Here is a 23,006-nt window from a genome sequence, read left to right as displayed (position 1 = left end):
AACACACACATTGATACAAAAAAGCAGAACTTAATCCTGACCATCATCAGATACTAAACTATACTAATTAAGTAGGCTAAAAAATAGAATATTAATTTTATTCACAAATTAAAATTCCAGTGAAAATGCAAACACCAATACTCGCAGGATTCATAATCTAACCCCAGGAAAAACAAATGGAAATGTTGTAAAAATACTTTTCTTCAGTAAAAGTGCAAATAATGTTTAAATAGTGCAAACTTAACAAGTCTTAAACTATGCTGCAAAACATCAAAACAGTATATAAACACAATGATGATTCAAATCAAGTACAAGTTTGAAATGTAAACACCGAATCTGACTTTAATCATGAACTACATACAACAAATGAAAACGTAAACACTTATACGTCCTCTGTTGTACTGTCATGGCACAAATAGTCGTAAAAGTAGTGCAAACAGCAAATCAAAAAGTAACAATCCCAAACATCTCTTCAGTTAGGTTACAAAACTACAAAACACAAAACCACCTGATAAATTAACAACAAATTAACAAATAAAATACAAGTTCAATGAAAATGTAAACACTGATATACTCTGAAATTGTAAATAAAATAACTTATGTGGAAATGGGGTTGTGGCTGGAACATGCCATAAATTAGGTAGTGCAAGGTATCACACACATACTACTACAGCATGTGATTCAGGAAGAGGTAGCTACCAAAAAGAGAACAGGACATCACAGCTTAAATTTTTGGTTAAGAAGACTATCATATTAACTGTGGCTGGTTTCAGAGCAGACCTTTGGTATGTTACTATATTTCCCCCAGCACTGAATAGCCTCTCTGAGGCTGTACTTGTGGCAGGGATACACAAGTACTTTTTTGCCAAACCACTGATCTGAGGAAAATTCACCTCGTGTAGCTTCCACCATGCGAGGGGATCACTCTCGTCATCTGCCAGTGGACAAAGCAAATAGCTGTTTAATTCAGCCTCAATTTTCTCTGTCTCAGAAAGGCTGGTCAGCTCAGCAGCTGGTTTCTTGAAAAAGCTTCCAATACTCTTCCTCTGCCTCTTAGATGCACTTTGGGCTTGTCCTGTAGATCCAGGTGATTTTTCAGGGGCAGCAGTGTCACTTGGCATGACAGAAAGGGATTCCACCTCTCTGACTACTCTGGCTAAATAAACATACAGTATTTACCCTAATATAAAGTGGGAGATTACCAAGCTACAAAAACTGATTTAGTGAAGTTTTAAAATAATCCCTCCAAAGTCTTTGAATGTATATGTCAAATTGCAGAAAATTGCATCATTATTTTCTTTCTTTTTCTGGGGAAGGACCCCCATGCCCCCTGCTCTAATTGTGCCCCTCCAGATTTCTGCACGATGCCCCTGCATGCACGCATGGATGCATGCGCGTGTGCAGTCGCAGCTATTGTAGATTCGCGGTTGTTACCTTAAAAAAGGTATGGCCCTGCATTCAAATCTGAAATTGATCTGTATTTGCCAGGAAAAAAGATAAAATTCACTTTTTTACATGAGGCTGCAGCCATCTTGGAACAAGATAGTTTGTGATATCATTGGCATTAGTCTCGGCTGCTCAGTTCCTATTGGTAGACGGCTGACTTTCAGTGTGCTCAGCGACGAATCAGGAAGAAAGAAACTAAACAAAAAATGCATAGAGAGTCCTTCTGTATTGCCCCAGGGTGCTCAAATGAGTATTACTACACAATACCTATCATTTTCATGAACTGCCTCTAACGAGACTACAACCCCTGAGCTGCTGGCTGCTCAGAAATGGTCCACCTGTGGGACAGGGCGACGGGTCTGCAGTGATGATTTGTTCTTCAGACCACGAACCGACTGAAGCCAGACGCTGTGGTTGGGCGGCAGGGCAAAATTAGCAATGATTTTATCTACAGTATATCAGATATCAAGTGTTTATATTATTGGCCTCAGAGAGAGAAACAGTGAACTGGATACAATATTGGCTTGAAGAATGCTGCCTACCTTCCCCTCCACGAACATTAAAGGAACATCCTTTACACCACTCTGATACCCTTATCTAGGCCGGCGATCTATGGGTTAAAATTGTTTATTGAAATTGTTGACTGAAAAATTTTTGTTTATGTTAGAAGCACAAATAAACTTCCATGCTTTTTATTGGTATTCAGTAACTTAACGGAATTACCTCCTAATATATTCACGTTTGTTCTTGTTAGAAAGGGGCTAAATTCCTGAAAATTTAGGTAATAATATGGCTCTATGTATGTCGCTACCCCAGTTCTCTGAAACACAGAGCAGAGAGATCCACGTATTGGGAATGACGTCCGGTCATCCAATTGCACCAAGTGTGGCTCTGACAGCCAGCAGTGCATTTAGTGCTACAGGAGACTACTGCCCTCCTGGAAGAACATATGGGACACTGCAGTGCTACAACTCTTCATATTCACTTCTCATGCGCGGCAAGCAGGGCAGTCTTGGTGGATCTCTCCACCGGGGTTACAACAGTAACCTAAAGTTCTCTTTTATCATCTCGTGTTTGAGATACAGCTATGGGGAGATATGGACACCCCAAGGGGGATGTTATCCTCTTTGAATCATAATGCCATAACAAGAGTTCCACAAGTCAATGGGACAGCCACTGCTTAGAGATGCTTTTCCTTTGCAGGCAGGGGCCCAGGTGACTAAGAGCTGGTCGCTCTTTCTAAAAGCCTTAGTGTTTGTCATATACGTGTGGAGAACACACACAGGACACAGCATATGCAGCCTGTGCTGCTCTTCAGAGGAGAAAGGTGGTGGGTGAAAAGCGGCAAGCTCCAACACCTCACATGTGAAAGCTGGGAAGCTTTTAGGCATAAAGGCTGGATTGGGCTTTAAAAAAACCAAATCCATATTAGGGGAGAATATTGTGCATGAGAGATGCACTGAGAGCACATGGAGGTCACTGACTCACTTAGCTGAGACTAGTGCAAGCAGCAACGCTGTCTGGAGAGACAACAATTTTAAATCTCATTTATAGACTCAAACGGCCTTAGAGACAGAGCCTCCAGCTCCAGTGATAAATCCCAAGGGGAAATGAGCTTTTTAGCAACAGGCAGAGAACAGTGAGCCCCCTTCATGAACCGGTGAATGAGGGGGTGCTGCCCCACTGCATAGTCTCTGAACCCAACATGACAAGCAGTGATAGCTGCCAGGTAGACCTTAATGGTAGAAAAGGATTTCTCTTTATCCATAAGGTTCTGTGAAAAGCACAGCACGTCAGTAACAGAGCGCTGGTAAGGCACTGACTTACGAGAGGCACACCATCTTTCAAACACCTGACACTTATTGTCATAAAGTGACCTGGTAGAGGGCGCTCTTGTGCTCTAGATGGTTGCAGTCACGCGAGGGGGAAGCCCTAATGCGTTGAGGTTATGCCTCTCACGGGCCAAGCCCATAGAGCTACTCTCTCGGGGCAGGGGTGGTGTATTTCCCCGTTCACCTGAGACAGGAGGTCCGTGCGTAGCAGGAGCACGCATGGCTGTACATAAAGGAGAGGGATAATCACTGCAGTAACATTTCCACAATCTGGGGATGGAGACACCATTCCCCGTACAGTGAGTTTCTCCTTGTCAGCAGATCAGCGCTCGTGTTCAGAATTCCTGGAACATCAATCAATCAATCAAATTTATTTGTATAGCGTATTTCACAGCAATTGTCACCATACGCTTCACAGAAAACCCTGGCCTAGACCCCCATAGGAGCAAGCCTAAAGCAATATGGGTCACGCGTAACCACAGAAAGTGACAGCTACTCCAGACCATCAGTCTGTGGGCTAGACCATGGAGCTGGAGGGAGCGCATGCCACCTTGGTGATTGACATATGCTACCGCAGTCATTATCACAGCGTACGAGCACATGATGTTGCCTTAGACGGGGAATAAAATATCTGAGAGCTGTCCATATAGTTAATAGCTAAAAGAATATTGATTCACCATGTGACCCTCCTGAGACCCCCCACCCCAGAGAGGGATGTGTGTGTCCTTTTTTTCCTCATGAGAACGATCCTGAGAGGGGATCCCTGAGTGTAAAAGTCTGTGTTTTCCCAGTGACGCAGAGTTACAGAGCGCTTGTGTGTCACCGTGAGACGGCGATGGAGATCGCACACAGGGCTGAGGTGGAGGGATGAATTCCACCTCATAAAGCCCCTCATTCTTAACAGCCCCAGTGGCAAAACCTGAGAGGCTGGCACCATCAGCTCCTGTAGTCTAATGCATGTGTGATACTGTACTCTCGAGCCGGGCTTGAACTAAGAGAGACATACTCTGAGAGATAAAATGCAGTCCGCTGATAGGCAAGCTCACATGGATACAGAGTATAAATCCACTCCCAAGAAGGTTACACTCCAGGATGGGGAGAGATTGCACTGAAACCAAGAGACAACAGATGCGTCAGAACTCGCTGAGTGTCCTGCACAACTCTGGGTTTTGAATTGGCAATAATCAGCCAATCGTCTGTATAAGTCAGTATTCTGAGCCTCATTAGTCTCAATGGAGCCAGACCCGCCTCTCCACAAAGACAGAACACCCGTGGACTCAGGAAAAGGGCAAAGGGTGGAACTGTGTATTTGTAGTAAACACCGCGATGGGCAAAGCGGAGGAATTTTGTGTGAGGGGGATAAATGCTGTAAGAGGGGAGTCAAACTGGGACCCAGAAAAGGCTGGCTGGCAAGCCTGCATGCTGGGACTCATCCTGTACTTCAAAGGACCCGAGAGCCTTGTGATAAAACAATAGGTTACTCGGACTTCCTCTGGATGAGCAGTCCTTTTGGCTCTCTGGACTGTTACCCTCTGGACAAGACTGAGATAAGGGGAACTGGACTAGTTGTTTATGGTTGTGTGAGCAAGCCGTTAGCTCTCTGGAATGTTGCCATCTGGACACGACTAAGATAAGGGGAACTAGTCTCTTTGTTTAGGGTTGTGGGTGTGTGTGTGTTGGGGCCATTAAGGGTGAAAAGATCATCAGGCCTCTGGCCAAATGGTGGGGCAACTGTGCTGGACAGTAACACAGTGCCCTTATGTGGTCCCCTCTGTCATTACACTTTTCATTTCTTTTCTGGATCTGGACTCTAAACCATCTGTTTATCATATTTAAACCCCGGAAAACCTTACAAACCATGCACATGTTTTCATTATATTACTGTATTATGTCTTATGTAATAATAACATGGATTGCATGTAAAATGGTTCAACAAAAGGGTATTTTCATGACAACTGCACCATAATATTACATCCCCTTGACATGTTTGGTATGGACGTATTCAGGGAAATTCAACAAAATTGAATGAAATATGTTTCATACCAAATAGAATTTGATAAAACATAGTTTCAGAAACTCAGGAAAAAACTATCCCAATGGAATGTCCTCTCTGGTAATCATCTCCTTTTCCCAATTTCCCCACTAATTGTTTTGACAACAGCCCCAAAACAGTGGGGCCCTAAATTCCAGATTTTATTATTCGGCCAGGTTAATTTATGGCAATGCCGCCTCGATCAAACGCGTGATTTGGCTTAAAAGGAAGGGAGACAAAGCAATCTGGGAAGATCGTAATCGACTTCCCACACGGGACATACTGTGTTCTGTGTGTAGCTGAACAAGGATGATCGTAATCGACTTCCCACACTGCACATAGCCTACTCTGTGTTCTGTGTATAGCTGAACAGGGAAGATCATGAACGATTTCCCACACTGCACAGACTCTGTGTTCTGCGTGTAGCTGGACAAGGAAGATCGTAATCGACTTCCCACACGTCACATACTCTGTGATTTCATGTGTAGCTAAGCAGGCTGGGTAAGAACTTTTTACTCTATATTTATGTTTTAAAACCTTCCATATTTTAAATTGATTGTGAATTTGAAGCTAATGACCTACCTGCCTGTTAAATAAATTCTTCTTATTTTTAACTTGCGTGGTCCTCATGACTCTAATCCATTTTATTTTATTTTCAGCCGAAATTCCGATTAAATACTCAGGGGGACAATTATGACTAGAACCTACTGATCAGGGGTCTAGTACAGCGAACGTCTTTAGTGAGGTCCTCAAGTTAGATAGGCGACCACGATCTGCCCGCTAACGGAATTGGTGTTGTATTGGTTCTGGTGTTTTGGCTTAAGAGGACCCATGGGCGTTATACGCCGGTTCTTGTCAAATTCGCCTTAAGGAACCCGATAGATACACACTGTCCTGGGCTCATAATTATCTATGCACAAAGGAAGGCATGTATTATGGTGGTTCGCCTCCTACCCTTTGGGGGCTTCACCGAACTGAGATTTAACAATAGTGCTAAACCCGGGAGCATATATTGAGGAATGATGGCACAAGATAGAGTTGAGTGTAACCACTCCAAGTTCCACGTATAGTTAAAACCAAATTTTAAGTTATAATTTCATTTGGAGTCAGATTATTACGAGAGTAAAACCTAGTAACTGTTACGCTTACTTGCTGTGGTCATGGATTTATTCAATGTGTTGTTCCGCTCATTTATGAGTATTCTGATGCTCCCATTGGAATATTGACGGTCCGTCAATATAATTTTGAAATTATATTGCCTCAAATGTTTGTTTAACTCTGAGATCCAAGAAAGGAAGTTGAGAACCATCCTTCTTTGGGAGCTGGAAATAATGAAAATAAAAACTATGTTGGGTTCGATCTCTGGGAACCACACGTATTTCCCCCTTTTTGTAAGAAGGAAGAAATTTATTCCTCTTAAACATGGGAGCACTCTCTTGTGTTTGAGAGTAAATGACTCTGTTGAAATGGGGGTTTTACTCTGAACTGGAGTCTGTAGCTCTTGGCTATTGTCTGTAGCCCTTGACTATATTAGCTCTGCAGTGTTCTGTGTGCTCTTCCAGGAGGGCGGTAGCCTCCTTTAGCATTGGACATGCTACTGTCTGTCAGAGCCACACTTGGTGCAACTGGATGCTTCTATGGAGGTCTGGGCCGGATGTCGTTCCCTAGAGTTGGCTTTCAAACACAAGATGACGAAAGAGAAGTTTATTTAAGGCACCAATGCAGTGATTTGTTCGAGCAGAGATGCACACTTCAGTCAATGTATAAGTACTTTGGATGCGCTGTAAGAGAAAGAGCACTTTATCATATGACTAAATATGAGAGTTGGCAATAACCATGAATAGAAAGCTTTAACAGTGTTAAGATTCAATCATTGGAATGGCAGGTATGCCATCCCGCCAAGTTACGCCTTGGCGTGGGCATGCCCCATACCTATACAGCACCGAGAGTTTGGCACTTTTCAGGGTTCCCCACAGAAATAACCACAACAGCCACAGACACTAAGCCCTTAAAAACATTAAATTCTGAACATTCTGACCCCAATTAACCTTACATCAAACGGCATTATGGAATATCGAATTTAGGCTTACGTGCTAAACTTGCAAAACCATTCGCAAATGCAAAGCTACAAACATAGGCTAAACGACTACCCATGATCCCTCGCTGTTACGTAGCCTACGTTCTTTGACGTATCTTCAGTATGCTGCCATCTGCTGGATAATTAATTTCAATGTGCTAAAACAGGACATACATGGAACATATAGAAGTAAGTTATAGCTATATTCTTATTGTTATCAGTATATATATTATATATGAGCCGCAAAACAAAGTCTCACGAGCCGCGTAATGAGTAACAATGTGCTACAGGAATAAGGTTGAAGGGTACAAGTGATAAGTGATCCTAGATTGGGAGTGCCCTGCAGAGAGTGCCCTGGGAGTGGTGGCAGTGTATCACAGTGGGTAAGGAACTGGGCTTGTAACCGAAAGGTCGCAGGTTCGATTCCTGGGTAGGACACTGCCGCTGTACCAAGGTACTTAACCTGAATTGCTTCCGCACATGTCCAGCTGTATAAATGGATACGATGTAAAATGCTATGTGTAAGTCGATCTGGATAAGAGCGTCTGCTAAATGCCTGTAATGTAATGTGATGTAATGAGTAGTGATAGTTAGTCCAGGTACAGACTGAAGAGATGCGTTTTCAGACTACGGCAGAAGATGGGCAATGACCGAATGGTTCGTAGAGGAACAGGGAGTTCATTCCAATACTGGGGAGCTAGTGTGGAGAAGATCTGTGGTAGGGAGAACCATTCACCCCGAGGGAGTGCAAGTCACCCTGTTGTCACAGAGTGGAGTGGTCAAACTGCCGTGTAGGATTGAATCGTGTCCTATAGGTAGACGGGAGCTGGTCTTTTGGCTGCAGTGCAGGCAAGGGTCAGGACTTTGAACCTGATCCTGGCGGCGATCGGTAGCCAGTGGAGTGACCTCAGCAGGGGAGTGATGTGAGAGAACATAGGAAGGTTGAAGATAAACAGCATTCTGAATCATCTATAGTGGCTGTATGGCATACAGGAGAAATCTGCAGGACTATGATGTTGCCTTGACGTGCTCCTTGAGGTCCTGCTGGTCATCCAGGACCACCCCCAGGTTCTTTGCGGAGTGAGAGGCAGTCACTGTGGTGCCGCCAGCAGTGATTAAAGCTCCCGCAGTAGGGAGGTCTTGTGATGGATGAACAGCAGCTCAGTCTTTTTGAGGCTGAGCTTCAGGTGATGGCTGGCCAACCAAGTTGAGATGTCAGCCAAGTTGGAAGATATTCTCTCATTTACCGTAATGGAAGAAGGAGGGAAAGAGAAGAGTTGTGTATTATCAGCATAGCATAGCAGAGAAGCCATGTAAATTAATGACCGAACCAAGAGATTTGGTGTAAATGGAGAACAGCAGAGGCCCCAGTACAGATCCCTGTGGGCCTCCTGTGAAAAGGGGATGAGGTGCAGAGACAGACTCCATCCAGGTGATCTGGTAGGACCTATCTGAAAGATAGGAAGCAAACCAAGACAGGGCAGTTCCAGAAATGGTTATCTCAGCCAAGGTGGAGATGAGTAGTTTGTGGTCAACCGTGTCGAATGCTTCAGACAGTTCTAGTAGGATCAGGCAGTGGCAAGTGCCTCCGTCACAGCCAGGAGGGCAGTCTCTGTTGAGTGCTCGGATCAAAAGCCAGACTGGTAAAGGTCAAACAGGTTAACCAGCATTTATTACAGTAAAGAGGACAAAGTTATTACATGAAGGACAAAGTTATTAGATTAACTATTGTTATTATATTAAGTGTTGTTACACTTGTTTATGTGACTCTGGTTTGTTTGCTTTTTACCTTAAATAAGATATAGCCCTGCATTCAAATGTGAAATCAATCCGTATTTGCCAGAAAAATATGCTAAAATTCCCCGTTTTGCATGAGGGTGCAGCCATCTTGGAAAAAGATAGTTGCTCTCATAGCGATCTGGTTGGGCTTGCCCCTGGGTCGACGGTACTGCTGCCCCCGGTGCCGGACGGTCAGGCAGAGAGTAACGTTTATGCCTGAGGACATCAGGCTGATTCCTGATCACCTCTCCCCTGCACTCTCTGAGCCTGAATGGCACAAGTGAATTTGTACATGTGCGTGTGTTTTTACATGTACATATATACTCCATAACTTTTTATTGCACTTTTTTTACTGCATTTTTAAAAAATTTGTTTATTTGAATTTCAGTTGTATGTGACCTCAGGTCCTTGAGTATATTATCTCCCATCTGTTTTTGATGTTGATTGACAGTATGCCCAGAAATTAATTGCTCCTCGGGAATAAATAAAGTTTATTGAATTGAACATCATTGGCATTAGTTGTGGCTGCACAATTCTTATTGCTAGATGGCTGACTTTCAGTGAGCTCAACAATGAATTGGGAGGAAAGAAACAAAACAGAAAAAAAGGAACAAAGGGTCCTTTTGTATTGCCCCAGGGTGCTCACATGAGTCTTGCTACACAATACCTATTCATTTTCACGAACTGCCTCTGACGAGACCGCAACCACTGAGCTGCTGACTGCTCTGAAATGGAAGAGTCCACCTGTGGGACGGGGCGACGGGTCTGCAGTGATGCTTTGTTCTTCAGACCACGAACCGACTGAAGCCAGACGCTGTGGTTGGGTGGTGAGGGCGAAATTAGCGATAACTTATCTACAGTATGTCAGATATCAAGTGTTTAGATTATTGGCCTCAGAGAGAGAAACAGTGAACTGGATACAATATTGGCTTGAAGAATGCTGCCTACCCTCCACTCCACAAACATTAAAGGAAACGTCCTGTACGCCAGTCTGATACCCTAATCTAGGCAGGGGATCTATGGGTCCCACCTCCTGCAGAGTTTGTCTAAGGAGAGACAAACCAGAGGACAAAGCTATTTATGAGGCCAGAGGCCCAGTGTGGCTACAGGACAAATAAAGATCCGGTTCTGTTTGATTTTAAGTTTAAATGCAATTTGTGCATTTAATTGAAATCATTGATTGGAAAATCTTTATGTCTATGTTAGAAGAAGAAGAAGTAAACTTCCATGCTTTTTATAGTTATACAATAGCTGAACAGAATTACCTCTTATACTACCTATTATATTCCTGTTTGGTCTTGTTAGAAAGGGACTCAATTCATGAATAGTTTGGTAATAATTCATGAATATTTAGCCCTGCTTTCAACAACATAAGGTCACTTTAATGTAATAAGTACACTGTCAGCTTTTAGATAGACCAGTCCTTGTGTTAAATGAGCCTGCCTCCCCCCCCCCCCCCCCAACTTTCCACACCTCAACTCGGCATCTCTCAGTCAGGGCAAACATGCTCAAGCCATGCTGCGTTAAGTGTTTATGATGACCTCAGGAAAAAAGTTGTCTTGTATTTGGTCTTTATTTTGGTGGTGGTTTCTTGGTTGTGCATTTTAGCTCATTTCATTTGTTCCTATGGCACTGAAACAGGAAGTGTCATGGTCCTGTTTTCCTGTCTGTGTTTCCCCTGTTGGGCCGCCAGATGGCGGCACTTCTGTTTTGTGTCCTGCTCCCCCCCTGTTAATTGTATGATTGTTTCATTGTCTCGTTATCCCATCATTGTTCCCACCTGTGTCTTATCCCCTCCTTCTGGTTTGATTGTTTTTTGAGTTCACCTGTGTCTTGTTACCCCCGTCTATTTAAGTTCTCTGTTCCCTTGACTCGGGTGCTGGTTCCTTGTGTTTGTTTCCTGACTTTCACGTACCTGCCTTCTTGTGTTTGTTCCTGAATTCTGTTTGAAAACCGTATGTACCTGCCTGTATTGTGTTCCTGATTTGTGTTTTGTTTGACCTTCCCTTGTGCTCTGCCTTCCCGTGTTCTGCCCTGCTTGTGTTTGTTCCCGATTTGCGTTTCCTCAGACCCATTGTACCTGCCTGCGTTTTTTACCTGTTTGTGTTTGTTTCCTGACCGTATTATACCTGCCTGTTTTGTTTGACCTGCCCTTGTGCTCTGTTTGACCTGCCCTTGTCCTCTACCTGCCTGTGTTCTGCCCTGCCCATGTTTGTGAGTTCCTCTTGTTTTCTGTTTTATTTAGATATTTTTTTGAGTTTGTGTTTTTGCCCTTCGTGTCCTTTTCTGTTCCCTGTTTGTTTGCCTTTCTGTAAGTAAAGTCTTTGTTAATTTTCTCCCTTTTGAGTTTCGTGTTTTTTTCCACTCTGCGCCTGGGTCCCAGCACCCGTACCGTCACAGGAAGAGGGTAATACTTTGGTATGGTCTGGTTTATCAGTCTCTCCCTCTTTTCTGGTAATCCCAAATTAGCATATTGTTTAATTTCTGCTTATTTAATAAAATTATTTAGTCTTCTTACCTGATACATAATTTGTTTTGGCTTGTCACTTGATTCTACCAGGTTACTGTCGACTGACCTATCAAAGAATTTGTCTATTTAATTTATAAATGTCATTTTCAATAATTATTAAATTAAGTCATGTAAAATACATTTTATATGTAGGTTAAGGGAGAGGTTCTTGCATGCAATACCACTTGTGTTCAGTATTCAGAGTGCTGAACATTTTAACAAGGGCATTGACTGAGAGTACTTGTCTGAGGGTAGCACTGTCACCTCACAGTAAGAAGGTTCTGGGTTCAACTCCGGTGTAACACACCGTGACTACCCTGATAGAGACAGAAGAGCTGGACACAGGGAGATTTGGAAATTCCAGATATCTCTAACGTTTTATTGGGGTAGCGAGAGAGAGCGTAATCACAAACAAACGAAACACCTTCACTCATCACCCTCACGGGATCTGGGCAAAAACAATAAACTAAAATAACAAAGACAAAATAAATGAAATTATACAAGCGCTTTTCAGCCTTTTCTCTGGTCTGTACGTGCTCTCTCTCACCATCGTGGGGGATCCCGGTCTCAGACGCCTACGGTGGAAATAAGCACACTTTTAAATCCTGGATTGATTCGTAACATCATCCAGGTGTGTGTCTGCTTAACCAGTAGGCGTGGTCCTCTAATTGCCCTGAATTCCTCCCGCAAACCGAGCCCTGCCACATCCGGCCTGGGCCTTTCTGTGTGGAGAATGGCCTTTATTTTGCATGTTCTCCCCGTGTCCACGTGGGTTTCCTCCGGGTACTCTGGTTTCCTCCTACTTTCCAAAGACATGCAGGTAGGCTAATTGAAGACAGTAAAGTGCCCATAGGTATGAGTGTGTGAGTGCATGGTGTGTGTGTCCTGCGATAGATTGGCAGCCTGTCTGGCCCAATGCACACTGGGATAGGCTCCAGCACCCCTCGCGACCCTGTCCCGGATAAGCGGGTATAGATAATCGATGGATGATGGATGGATGTCGGTTGTCCGACAGTGCTTCCTGGAGTTTTACTTCCAATATTGAAATGGAGTGATCTTTGTCTGCAACATGTTACATGTGCATGTAAATACACTGCTGTCTGAGTTTTAATCACAATATAGACCGCTGCTGGGTCCGTACAGCCTGCTCACTGCTTATTCCTGTATTTTAATGTATAAACACAGCGTGCAGATGTTCCCCTGTCATACATTACTGCACTGCTGCCCTGCTCTCCCTGGGAGTATCGGGGCTCCCCCACTTCCTGCCCACTGATCCCTTAGCAGTGTGCAGCACCAGGGGGTCCTGAGACAGCCTCAGCACAGGGGCTCAGCTGATCCCTTAGCAGTGTGCAGCACCAGGGGGTCCTGAGACGGCCTCAGCACAGGGGCTCAGCTGATCCCTTAGCAGTGTGCAGGATAAGGGGATCCTGACTAGCTGGCTGGTAGCTGTCGGCTGCCTAGCATGAGGAACCTACCACACACAAGCTAGATTTGTGTAGGTCAACAACCGTCTCTTCTGAGTTGAAAGCTCTTTGGTTTTCCCCATGGTCATAGATGACAAAGAGATTTTGTATGTGTGCAACATCATATTTATACGCCAGTGATACAAGGAATTGTGAAAGGCAGCTATACAGTTTCTGGGGGCAGTTCTGGAGATCAAATAAAATAAAAAATTTCTTCAGATGCCACTTTGCTTAGTTTTATTTTAAATGTTCATTAGGGGTGCCAATAATTTTGACCTCTAAGTTTTTGAGAAAACTGCTATTACTCAAAAGTTTTTTTTAAAGAATATTTTTTTTATTATACTGAAAGTAAGTAGTTTCTCCAAATGTTTGAGCGGACAATTTGCATCATTGGGTATATTGATTGTCTTACAAAATAATTTTTGCTAATTTTCATAAAGAGTGCCAGTAATTCCTGAGTTGAATGTATAAACTCTTCTTTGCAGACTGAACAGCTGTGTCCTCACACAGAAGTCCTGTAATATTGTGGCCTCAGCTCTCCAGTCATCAAACTCACCCCTGAGAGATCTGGACCTCAGCTACAATAACCTGGGAGATTCAGGAGTGAAGCTGCTCTGTGCTGGATTGAGGAGTCCAAACTGTAAACTGCAGAGACTGGGGTGAGTAGTGCTGTGTACTGTGTGACTTTAAATTGATAGAATTTGTGATGATGTGTGTAAGATTGTGAATTTTATCACGGGGTGGAAAAAACCTCACTAATATTCAGAACCTGTGACCAGAATGTATATGTGAGAATACGATTTAGAGTATAAGCACATTAACAGGGGTGTGTGCATATGAAATAATGGGCAGCAAGACATTGTACCCTGGAGAGACTATCTACTGCTGCCAGGCATTCGTTCAAGTGTTCTGTGACATCAAGACCTTCAATCGTAGGAATCCAGGAATGGTCTGTACGTGCTCTCTCTCACCGTCGTGGGGGATCCCGGTCTCAGACGCCTACGGTGGAAAGAAGCACACTTTTAAATCCTGGATTGATTCTTAACATCATCCAGGTGTGTGCCTGCTTAACCAGTAGGCGTGGTCCTCTAATTGCCCTGAATTCCTCCCGCAAACCGAGCCCTGCCACATCCGGCCTTGGCCTTTCTGTGTGCAGAATGGCCTTTATTTTGCATGTTCTCCCCGTGTCCACATGGGTTTCCTCCGGGTACTCCGGTTTCCTCCTACTTTCCAAAGACATGCAGGTAGGCTAATTGAAGACAGTAAAGTGCCCATAGGTATGAGTGTGTGAGTGCATGGTGTGTGTGTCCTGCGATAAATTGGCAGCCTGTCTGGCCCAATGCACACTGGGATAGGCTCCAGCACCCCTCGCGACCCTGTCCCGGATAAGCGGGTATAGATAATCGATGGATGATGGATGGATGTCGGTTGTCCGACAGTGCTTCCTGGAGTTTTGCTTCTAATATTGAAATGGAGTGATCTTTGTCTGCAACATGTTACACGTGCATGTAAATACACTGCTGTCTGAGTTTTAATCACAATATAGACCGCTGCTGGGTCCGTACAGCCTGCTCACTGCTTATTCCTGTATTTTAATGTATAAACACAGCGTGCAGATGTTCCCCTGTCATACAGTACTGCACTGCTGCCCTGCTCTCCCTGGGAGTATCGGGGCTCCCCGACTCCCTGCCCACTGATCCCTTAGCAGTGTGCAGCACCAGGGGGTCCTGAGACAGCCTCAGCACAGGGGCTCAGCTGATCCCTTTACAGTTTCTGGGGGCAGTTCTGGAGATCAAATAACATAAAAAATTTCTTCAGATGCCACTTTGTTTAGTTTTATTTTAAATATTCATTATGGGTGCCAATAATTTTGACCTCTAAGCATTTGAGAAAACAGCTATTACTCAAAAAAAATTTTTAAAGAATATTTTTTTAATCATACTGAAAGTAAGTAGTTTCTCCAAATGTTTGAGCGGACAATTTGCATCAATGGGTATATTGATTGTCTTACACAATAATATTTGCTAATTTTCATAAAGAGTGCCAGTAATTCCTGAGTTGAATGTATAAACTCTTCTTTGCAGACTGAACAGCTGTGTCCTCACACAGAAGTCCTGTAATATTGTGGCCTCAGCTCTCCAGTCATCAAACTCACCCCTGAGAGATCTGGACCTCAGCTACAATAACCTGGGAGATTCAGGAGTGAAGCTGCTCTGTGCTGGATTGAGGAGTCCAAAATGTAAACTGCAGAGACTGGGGTGAGTAGTGCTGTGTACTGTGTGACTTTAAATTGGTAGAATTTGTGATGATGTGTGTAAGAGTGTGAATTTTATCACCGAGTGGGAAAAAAACCTCACTAATATTCAGAACCTGTAACCAGAATGTATATGTGTGAATACGAGTTAGCGTATAAGCACATTAACAGGGGTGTGCTCATATGAAATGATGGGCGGCAAGACATTGTACCCTGGAGAGACTATCTACTGCTGCCAGGCATTCGTTCAAGTGTTCTGTGACATCAAGACCTTCAATCATAGGAATCCAAGAATCTAAAAATAACAACTAATTAAGGCTTAGCCCATCTGGGTGAAGAGGCTAATCTAAATCAAAATATCCCAGGGCATGACCTCTGCATTATTTTATTGAATGACATTCAGATCCATCTGAAATCACTGAAAATTAATTAAAACAGTTTGAGATCTGTGACGATGTGTAATGCTGGACCCAAACGCAGGACTCGAACACAGAGGCTTAGGAGAAAAGCAACTGGTTTATTGAGAGGTATCCAAACTGAGCAGGTCAATTCAAAACTGGAACTGGAGTGGGAAAGGCTGGAAGCGGACGGGACAAGACTGGAGCCCGAGCAGGACCGAGCAGGAGCAGGAGCAGGTCCGAACAAGACTGGAGCTGGAGCAGGTCCGAGCAGGAGCAGGAGCAGGACCGAGCAGGGCTGGAACTGGAGCTGGACTGAGCAGGAACAGGAGCAGGACCAAGCAGGACTGCGGCTGGAGCAGATCTGAGCAGGAACAGGAGCAGATTAGGACTGGACAGGGCTGGACTGGGAGGCCGGCGAAGGGCAGGCTGGACACGGCTGACAGGGAACGGGAAACGCAGACAAGACGAGGCGAACAAAATAGAGACCAGACAAACACGACAACAGGAAAGACACAGACTGGGGAACCTGAACGCAAAGTGGCAAGTAAAAGTGGATAAGAGTTAGGAAAAAACCGGGGAACAAGACTAAAGAGAATTCGCGATCTTTTACGCAAGCCGACGAGAAGCTGCAAGGAACAGAGGCAACAATCTGGCAGGGAGTGGTAGGCGAGCCGAGAATAAATACTGGTGAGCGTGACGGGAAAGCGTGCGGAATGCAGGGGAAACAGGTGGGTAAAATTAGGTATTCAGGGATCGCTGAAACTGAGACTCGCCTCCGCTGTGGAGGCAAGCAAAGATGGTGAAAAAAGAGACAAGATACACGAGGCAAAACAGAAAACATGAGAAACGGCGGGGACGTTACAAGATCAATGATCAGTTTAAAAGAAAGTTTTGCGCCTCACCAGTTTAAGAAAGATGGATAAAGGAGGAAGAAAGTGAGGACAAGAGGAGGATGACCGATTATTTTTGTGGGTAAAAATAATTCTCAGCATTAATGACACTCAATGAACTTGAAATATATTATGTAAAAGCTTGCATCAATAGTATACATTCTTTTCAAAACATTGTTTTCCTTAATTCCAAATGTGCGCACAATACATTAAAGATACAACTGTTTTGAGCTGAGACATTTATTGTACCTTTCTTCACCCACCTCCCACCGGATCTCAGGGTCCACCCACCTCCAAAATCCCAATTGCACCCCTGGTTACGACAGTAACCTAAAGTTCTCTTTCATCATGTTGTGTTTGAGATCCACCAACGGGGAGATATGGACAACTCCCAGATTGCCCTATGCTCACAGCTGTGGCTCGATTGCTTGAGCCTGACACGCACTTCCTGTTTGTGGTAGAGAGAGAGAGGAAGAAGTTTGGAGTTTGGAAAAGTTAGTTACAGGATTGTATTGTGCTTTGAAATGTGTATTTGTTATTTCATTTTAGTTTTTAAAACCCATATTAAAAGTAAAGTAAGATTGTTTTGCTCAGTAGGTGAAAATCTTTGTTGCCGTCAGGGGACAGGGAGGGAATTTTCAAATTTTTCCTCCCTAGCCGGTTAGCTAATTCGGCCACCTTCTTGTCGTTTTTGGTTGTTCGCTTTCCCAGGAGCAAAACATAACTGTTGTTAGATAGTTTGCCTTCATTGTTATGTGCTAATGTTAGCAGTAGTTTAATATAATCTGGTTCTGGATGAATTTTGTTTTATTTTGTCCTTTTTATTTATTTATTTTTTATTTCACCTTTATTTCACCAGGCAAGTCATTAAGAACAAATTTTTATTTACAATGGCGGCCTGGCGGCGTCCTGAGATATATGAATAAAATATTACCTGGGTTCCTTCAATTATTGCTATTTAGTAATTGCTATTTTGTAAAAGGTAAGTTAGTTCATTTAACCCAATTAATTCTGCACCTGGTCATTCTTATTTAAACACTTAATATTAGTTAGTTTAAAGTGCCTCTCCAGTTTCTGCTGCTAGTTGTCCGGAGCCACTGATGCGTTTTTAAGTTGTGGTCTTGGTAGGAGATCTCCTAGAGTGTACAGACAAACTCCTTGAGTTCTGTATGTAGAACGAGGGGCCATAAATAGAAATGAGCTGAATTTCAGTCACTGTGTGGAATGGCCTGCCAGGTCATGTAGTAGGGGGTGTTAGTTCTTAATTAAGTGTTAGTTCTTAATAAGAAGTTTGATTGATGAATTTATATAGATTAAAAAGTTACATTTCAATAAACTATTTCAATAAATAACCTTATGTTGGTGATTATATTTTAAATTTTTTAAAGTTTTTAATTTTTTTATATTTAAAAATGTTTTTATTAGAGAGTCATGGATCCCTCGACTGTCAGCATTAGTGAAACGTTATTGGTCCATTCCTGGAACATCAGTGCCATCTGAGCGCGTCTTCTCAGCTGCTGGTCTCACCTTCAGCAGACTGCACACCAGACTGACCCCAATGCACATAGACATTGTCATATTCCTTAACAAAAATGCTTAAGTATTAAGTTACGCATATTTTAAGTCATTCTTTTTATAGGCCATGTAGTAGATTTTATTCTAATCAGTTAATCATTATTAATCAATTATTGGGTGCCGACGATTGATTAAAAGAATTGCACAATATTTTTCCAATCGTTCTTACATATTGAACGTGAATGAGTGCTTTATGTTAACATTTTGAAATGATATTGCCTCAAATGTTTGTTTAACACTGAGATCCAAAATAGGAAGTTGAGAACCGTCCTTCTTTGGGAGCTGGAAATAATGAAAATAAAAACTATGTTGGGTTCGATCTCTGGGAACCACATGTATTTCCCCCTTTTTGTAAGAAGGAAGGAATTTATTCCTCTTAAACATGGGAGTGCTCTCTTTTGTTTGAGAGTAAATGACTCTGTAGAAATGGGGGTTCACTTTGAACTGGAGTCTGTAGCCCTTGGCTATTGTCTGTAGCCCTTGGCTATATTAGCGCTGCAGTGTCCTATGTGCTTTTCCAGGAGGGCAGTAGCCTCCTTTCGCATTGGACACGCTACTGTCTGTCAGCACCAAACTTGGTGCAATTGGATGCTTCTATGCAGGTCTGGACCGGATGTCATTCCCTAGAGTTGGCTTTCAAACACAAGATGATGAAAGAGAAGTTTATTTATGGCACCAATGCAGTGATTGGTTCTAGCAGAGATGCACACTTCAGTCAGTGTATAAGTAAGCCACGTACTTTATATGCGCTGTAGGAGAAAGAGCACTTTATGACACAGTATGAGAGTTGCCAATAACCATGAATAGAAAGCTTTAACAGTGTTAAGAGGCAATCATTTTATTTACAAGGCATACCAAGATGGACTGGACACTATGCTATAATTGAGGAAAGGACATGCACCTGAAGTGATTGTAAGATAAAGAAAAGGAACACAAAGAAATTGTGATGCATACCAAAAATGTTTTTTATGAAAGGACTTTGGATAATGAAGTAAATTGTTTGAGTTTCCCTTAAATGCTATCCAGAGAACATCTCCCGCAATCCACACTAGTTTACATTTGACAAAATAGAGTCTGACCTGACCAAAACTCTAGTACCTACCGCCATCCCCGCCAGACAACCCCCCCCCCCCCCCCACAGGGTTTGGGGGCACTGCATGGTAATTATCCTGACAGTAAATAAGGGGCATTGTGCTACTGGTGTGCCCTAATGATTGAATCTATCATTCCTGTATGTGTTGCACTCCCTCCTGCAAGGGTTGACAGTGATGGTCCTTCTAAGGACTGTTTTATACTTCTGTGTAGTCTGCATAGTTTGCATGATTTGCATTGTGTGCGACATTTGCAAACGGGCAGATCATTTATATGGCATGTTGTACAGGTACAGGTTGTGATTTTCCACCCACTTACAGATACCTTCAGTTCCATATCTTTCATCTTCTTTAATAAACTTTTATCACATCCATACTGTATGTTACGGGAACGAGGCACAGAGCAATCTTGTCATTTAAATATCTCTCTGTGAATCACCCTGCCGTACCTGTACTATATGCATTGCCTAAGATTCATAAATCCCTTGAAGATCCTCATTTGAGGCCTATAGTATCATTGGCATTGGCTCCCTTACTGAGAACATTTCTCGATTTGTGGACTTTCATATTTACCCCACAGTTAAGCTATTACCATCATACTTGAAAGACACCACTGATTTTTTAGTGAATTTACAAGCATTGTCAAACATAGATGAAGGTGACTTTTTAGTTACATTAGATGTTGGTTCTCTATACACCTCCATACCTATGAATCCCGGCCTGGAGGCTCTGAGATTCTTTCTTTCCAATCATGAAGGTAGTGTGCCTACTGAGTTTATTATCAGTCTCACTCAATTGGTGCTCACAAAAAAATATTTTCTCTTTGATAAAGATTACTGCTTGCAAACACATGGCACTGCCATGGGGACTCCATTAGCCCCCAACTATGCTAATCTGTTCATGGGAAAATTTGAACTTGATTATATTTATGAGAACAATCCTTACATAAGTTCTATTAAATACTGGACTAAATACTGAGGTATATTGATGGTTGTTTTATGATATGGAATGATTCAGAAATTAAGCTGATGGAATTTGTTAATTACATTAATTCAAAACTACCATCTATTTCCTTTTCAGTTGAGAAGAGCCCAGAAGCTATTCACTTCTTGGATGTCTTAGTCACTAAAAAAGGCAATTCTCTAAGTACTACGGTTTATAGAAAGCCCACTGACAAAAATACAATTTTGTCAGCTGACAGTTATCACCCATTACCATTAAAGAAAGGGTTACCTGTGAGTCAGTTGCATAGGCTTCGCCGTATCTGTGACAATGAAGAAGAATACGACAAACAATCGGAACTCCTCATTGAGCGTTTTCACTCAAGAGGATACTCTGAAGTATGGCTTGATGACGCTAAACAAAAGGTCAAAGGTCTCAATAGAAATGACCTGCTAAATAAAACACAGAGTAAACAAAAAAAGACATTCTCTGTTAGCTATGTTCTGACTTACAATGACTGTTCTAACAAAATTTGATCTATCGTAAACAAGCACTGGCATATTTTGTCCTCAGACACTTCCTTAAACCAAGCCTTTCAGAGCCCTGCTCTATTTGCTTATAAAAGAGCAAGAAATTTGGCTAGTATGCTAGTGAAGTCAGACGTAGTTAAAGAGAAAAAACAAGCTTTTATAACTGGTTGTTTCCCTTGCAGGAGCTGTGCATCTTGTAGTAATATGATGAAAGGACATCATTTTGTGTGTCCCCAAACATCCAGATCTTATCAAATTAAATCTTGTATCACTTGCAGTACAAAAGGTGTAATCTATATGTTGAAGTGTCCCTGCCCCAAGGTGTATATAGGTAAAACTACACGTGCTTTAAAACAACGACTTGGGGAACATAAATCCTCTATAAGAAGATGTGATATCACCTCACCAGTGGCAAGGCACTTTATAGAACAGGAACATTCTATCAAAGACCTTCAATGTATGGGTATAGAAAAGGTAACGCCAGCCCGCAGGGGAGGTGACTTTGAGAAAAAACTACTCCAAAGAGAGGCCTTCTGGATATAGACTCAAATCTGTGTCACCAGAGGGCCTCAATGAGGAGCAGGACCTTATTCCTTTTCTTTAGATTTCTGTGTATGGCCTTTATGCCTGCTTTTTTGTTGATTTTGATTTTGCAGTGTATAACCTGAATGCATTTGTGATTGAGGGGTGTGACTGGGCTCACGAGTGGCCACATGGATTTATGAACGGCTTAGTCTGATGTCTTCTATTGTGGCCACTTGTGGATACATTCACCCCTCTACTATTCTCCTTGATTGTTCTTGTTAACCAATTTACCAATTTATCAAATTGCCTCACTATGATTGTCTAGCAGCCTTAATAAATAATTGTCTCATAATAATTGGCCAGCAGCCCTAATGAAAGGCAGCTGTTACCTGTTCATAAGAAGGTGGAATGTCTTAATCACTGTACCTGCACACTGAAGAAGGCAACACGCCAAAACGTTTGTGCATGAATCTGCATTAAAGAAAACTAATAAAAAATAAATAATGACATTTTATTGAAGCTTTGTAGCCATTTTTTGAGCGAGAACTTTTATTGTGACAGCGGTATCACAATGAATGAAGACAGGGGAAAAGTGAAACACAAAACAAGATCAGGCTACCCAAAAGTTGGGGAAAGCAAAAGTGCTAGGGAAGTGCAGGTGGGTCCAAAATTCAGCCCATGAGGAGGGGCACGTCCGAGTCTGCCACAAAAAAAAGAAACGGGAATCAGAGATTCTGTTAGTCACTCAGTGAGGGGAAAGCCAGCACACCCCTGGAGTGAGACCATGAGGCCTATATAGGGCCAGCAGCTACTCAGGAAAAGGGGAAAGTTGTGTGGAAAAAGCACTGGTATGCTGCCGGTGGCCTGACTGTATCTCAGGTCCAGGTCTGAGTGTGGTGTGAAGTGGAGGTGCTGAAACTCAGCCCTGTCCCTCCGGCGCTGTCCACGTCTGAGTGTGGAGTGGAGGTGCTGACACTCAGCCCTGTCCCTCCGGTGCTGTCCAGGTCTGAGTGCGGAGTGGAGGTGCTGAAACTCAGCCCTGTCCCTCCGGCGCTGTCCAGGTCTGAGTGTGGAGTGGAGGTGCTGAAACTCAGCCCTGTCCCTCTGGCGCTGTCCAGGTCTGAGTGTGGAGTGGAGGTGCTGAAACTCAGCCCTGTCCCTCTGGCGCTGTCCAGGTCTGAGTGCGGAGTGGAGGTGCTGAAACTCAGCCCTGTCCCTCCGGCGCTGTCCAGGTCTGAGTGTAGAGTGGAGGTGCTGAAACTCAGCTCTGTCCCTCTGGCGCTGTCCATGGGGCGGCAGGCTGGGCCGGTGAGACACAGGTGAGGTGGAGCTGAGTGGCGGCTGATGGCAGGGAGGGGCGGGGCTCCAGCGGCCCACACCACAATACATAAATATGAGCATGTGCATTACTTCCTGTTTCTACAGTGAATCTGCCTTTAGCTGTGTTAGCTTGCAGTGCTGTGGGAAGTTTGTCACAGAAAACTAAAAGGAAATGAGAAAATTCACTGTCCACACATAAAAAATGTGTGTTGTCTTCACTTTTGGTGGTGGCCAAACATCCTACAGCACTGAAAACTAACTCACTGTCCACTCTGAAAGGTGGCAGCTGCACGTCTAGTATGGGATGGGAGGGTTAAGCCCAGAGAAAAGATCATAGAAA

At 43.2% G+C, this 23,006-nt stretch overlaps 1 protein-coding gene across 1 annotated transcript in view; it reads left to right on the top strand.

Moving 5' to 3' along the window:
* The window catches only part of LOC135246813 (ribonuclease inhibitor-like), a gene marked incomplete at its 5' end in the record, with an annotated part of 63,975 nt that overhangs the window by 30,234 nt on the left and 10,735 nt on the right, over window positions 1-23,006 (top strand). Inside the window, 2 exons of the mRNA XM_064320100.1 lie at window positions 13,624-13,797; window positions 15,223-15,396. Coding sequence (XP_064176170.1) covers window positions 13,624-13,797; window positions 15,223-15,396 — 348 coding nt within the window. The remainder of the gene's footprint in view (window positions 1-13,623; window positions 13,798-15,222; window positions 15,397-23,006) is intronic.

Source organism: Anguilla rostrata, unplaced genomic scaffold, assembly GCF_018555375.3.
Source record: "Anguilla rostrata isolate EN2019 unplaced genomic scaffold, ASM1855537v3 scaf0936, whole genome shotgun sequence".
Taxonomy (NCBI): domain Eukaryota; kingdom Metazoa; phylum Chordata; class Actinopteri; order Anguilliformes; family Anguillidae; genus Anguilla; species Anguilla rostrata.
Note: the sequence above shows the minus strand (reverse complement) of the source record. Positions and strands in the feature narration are given on the sequence as shown.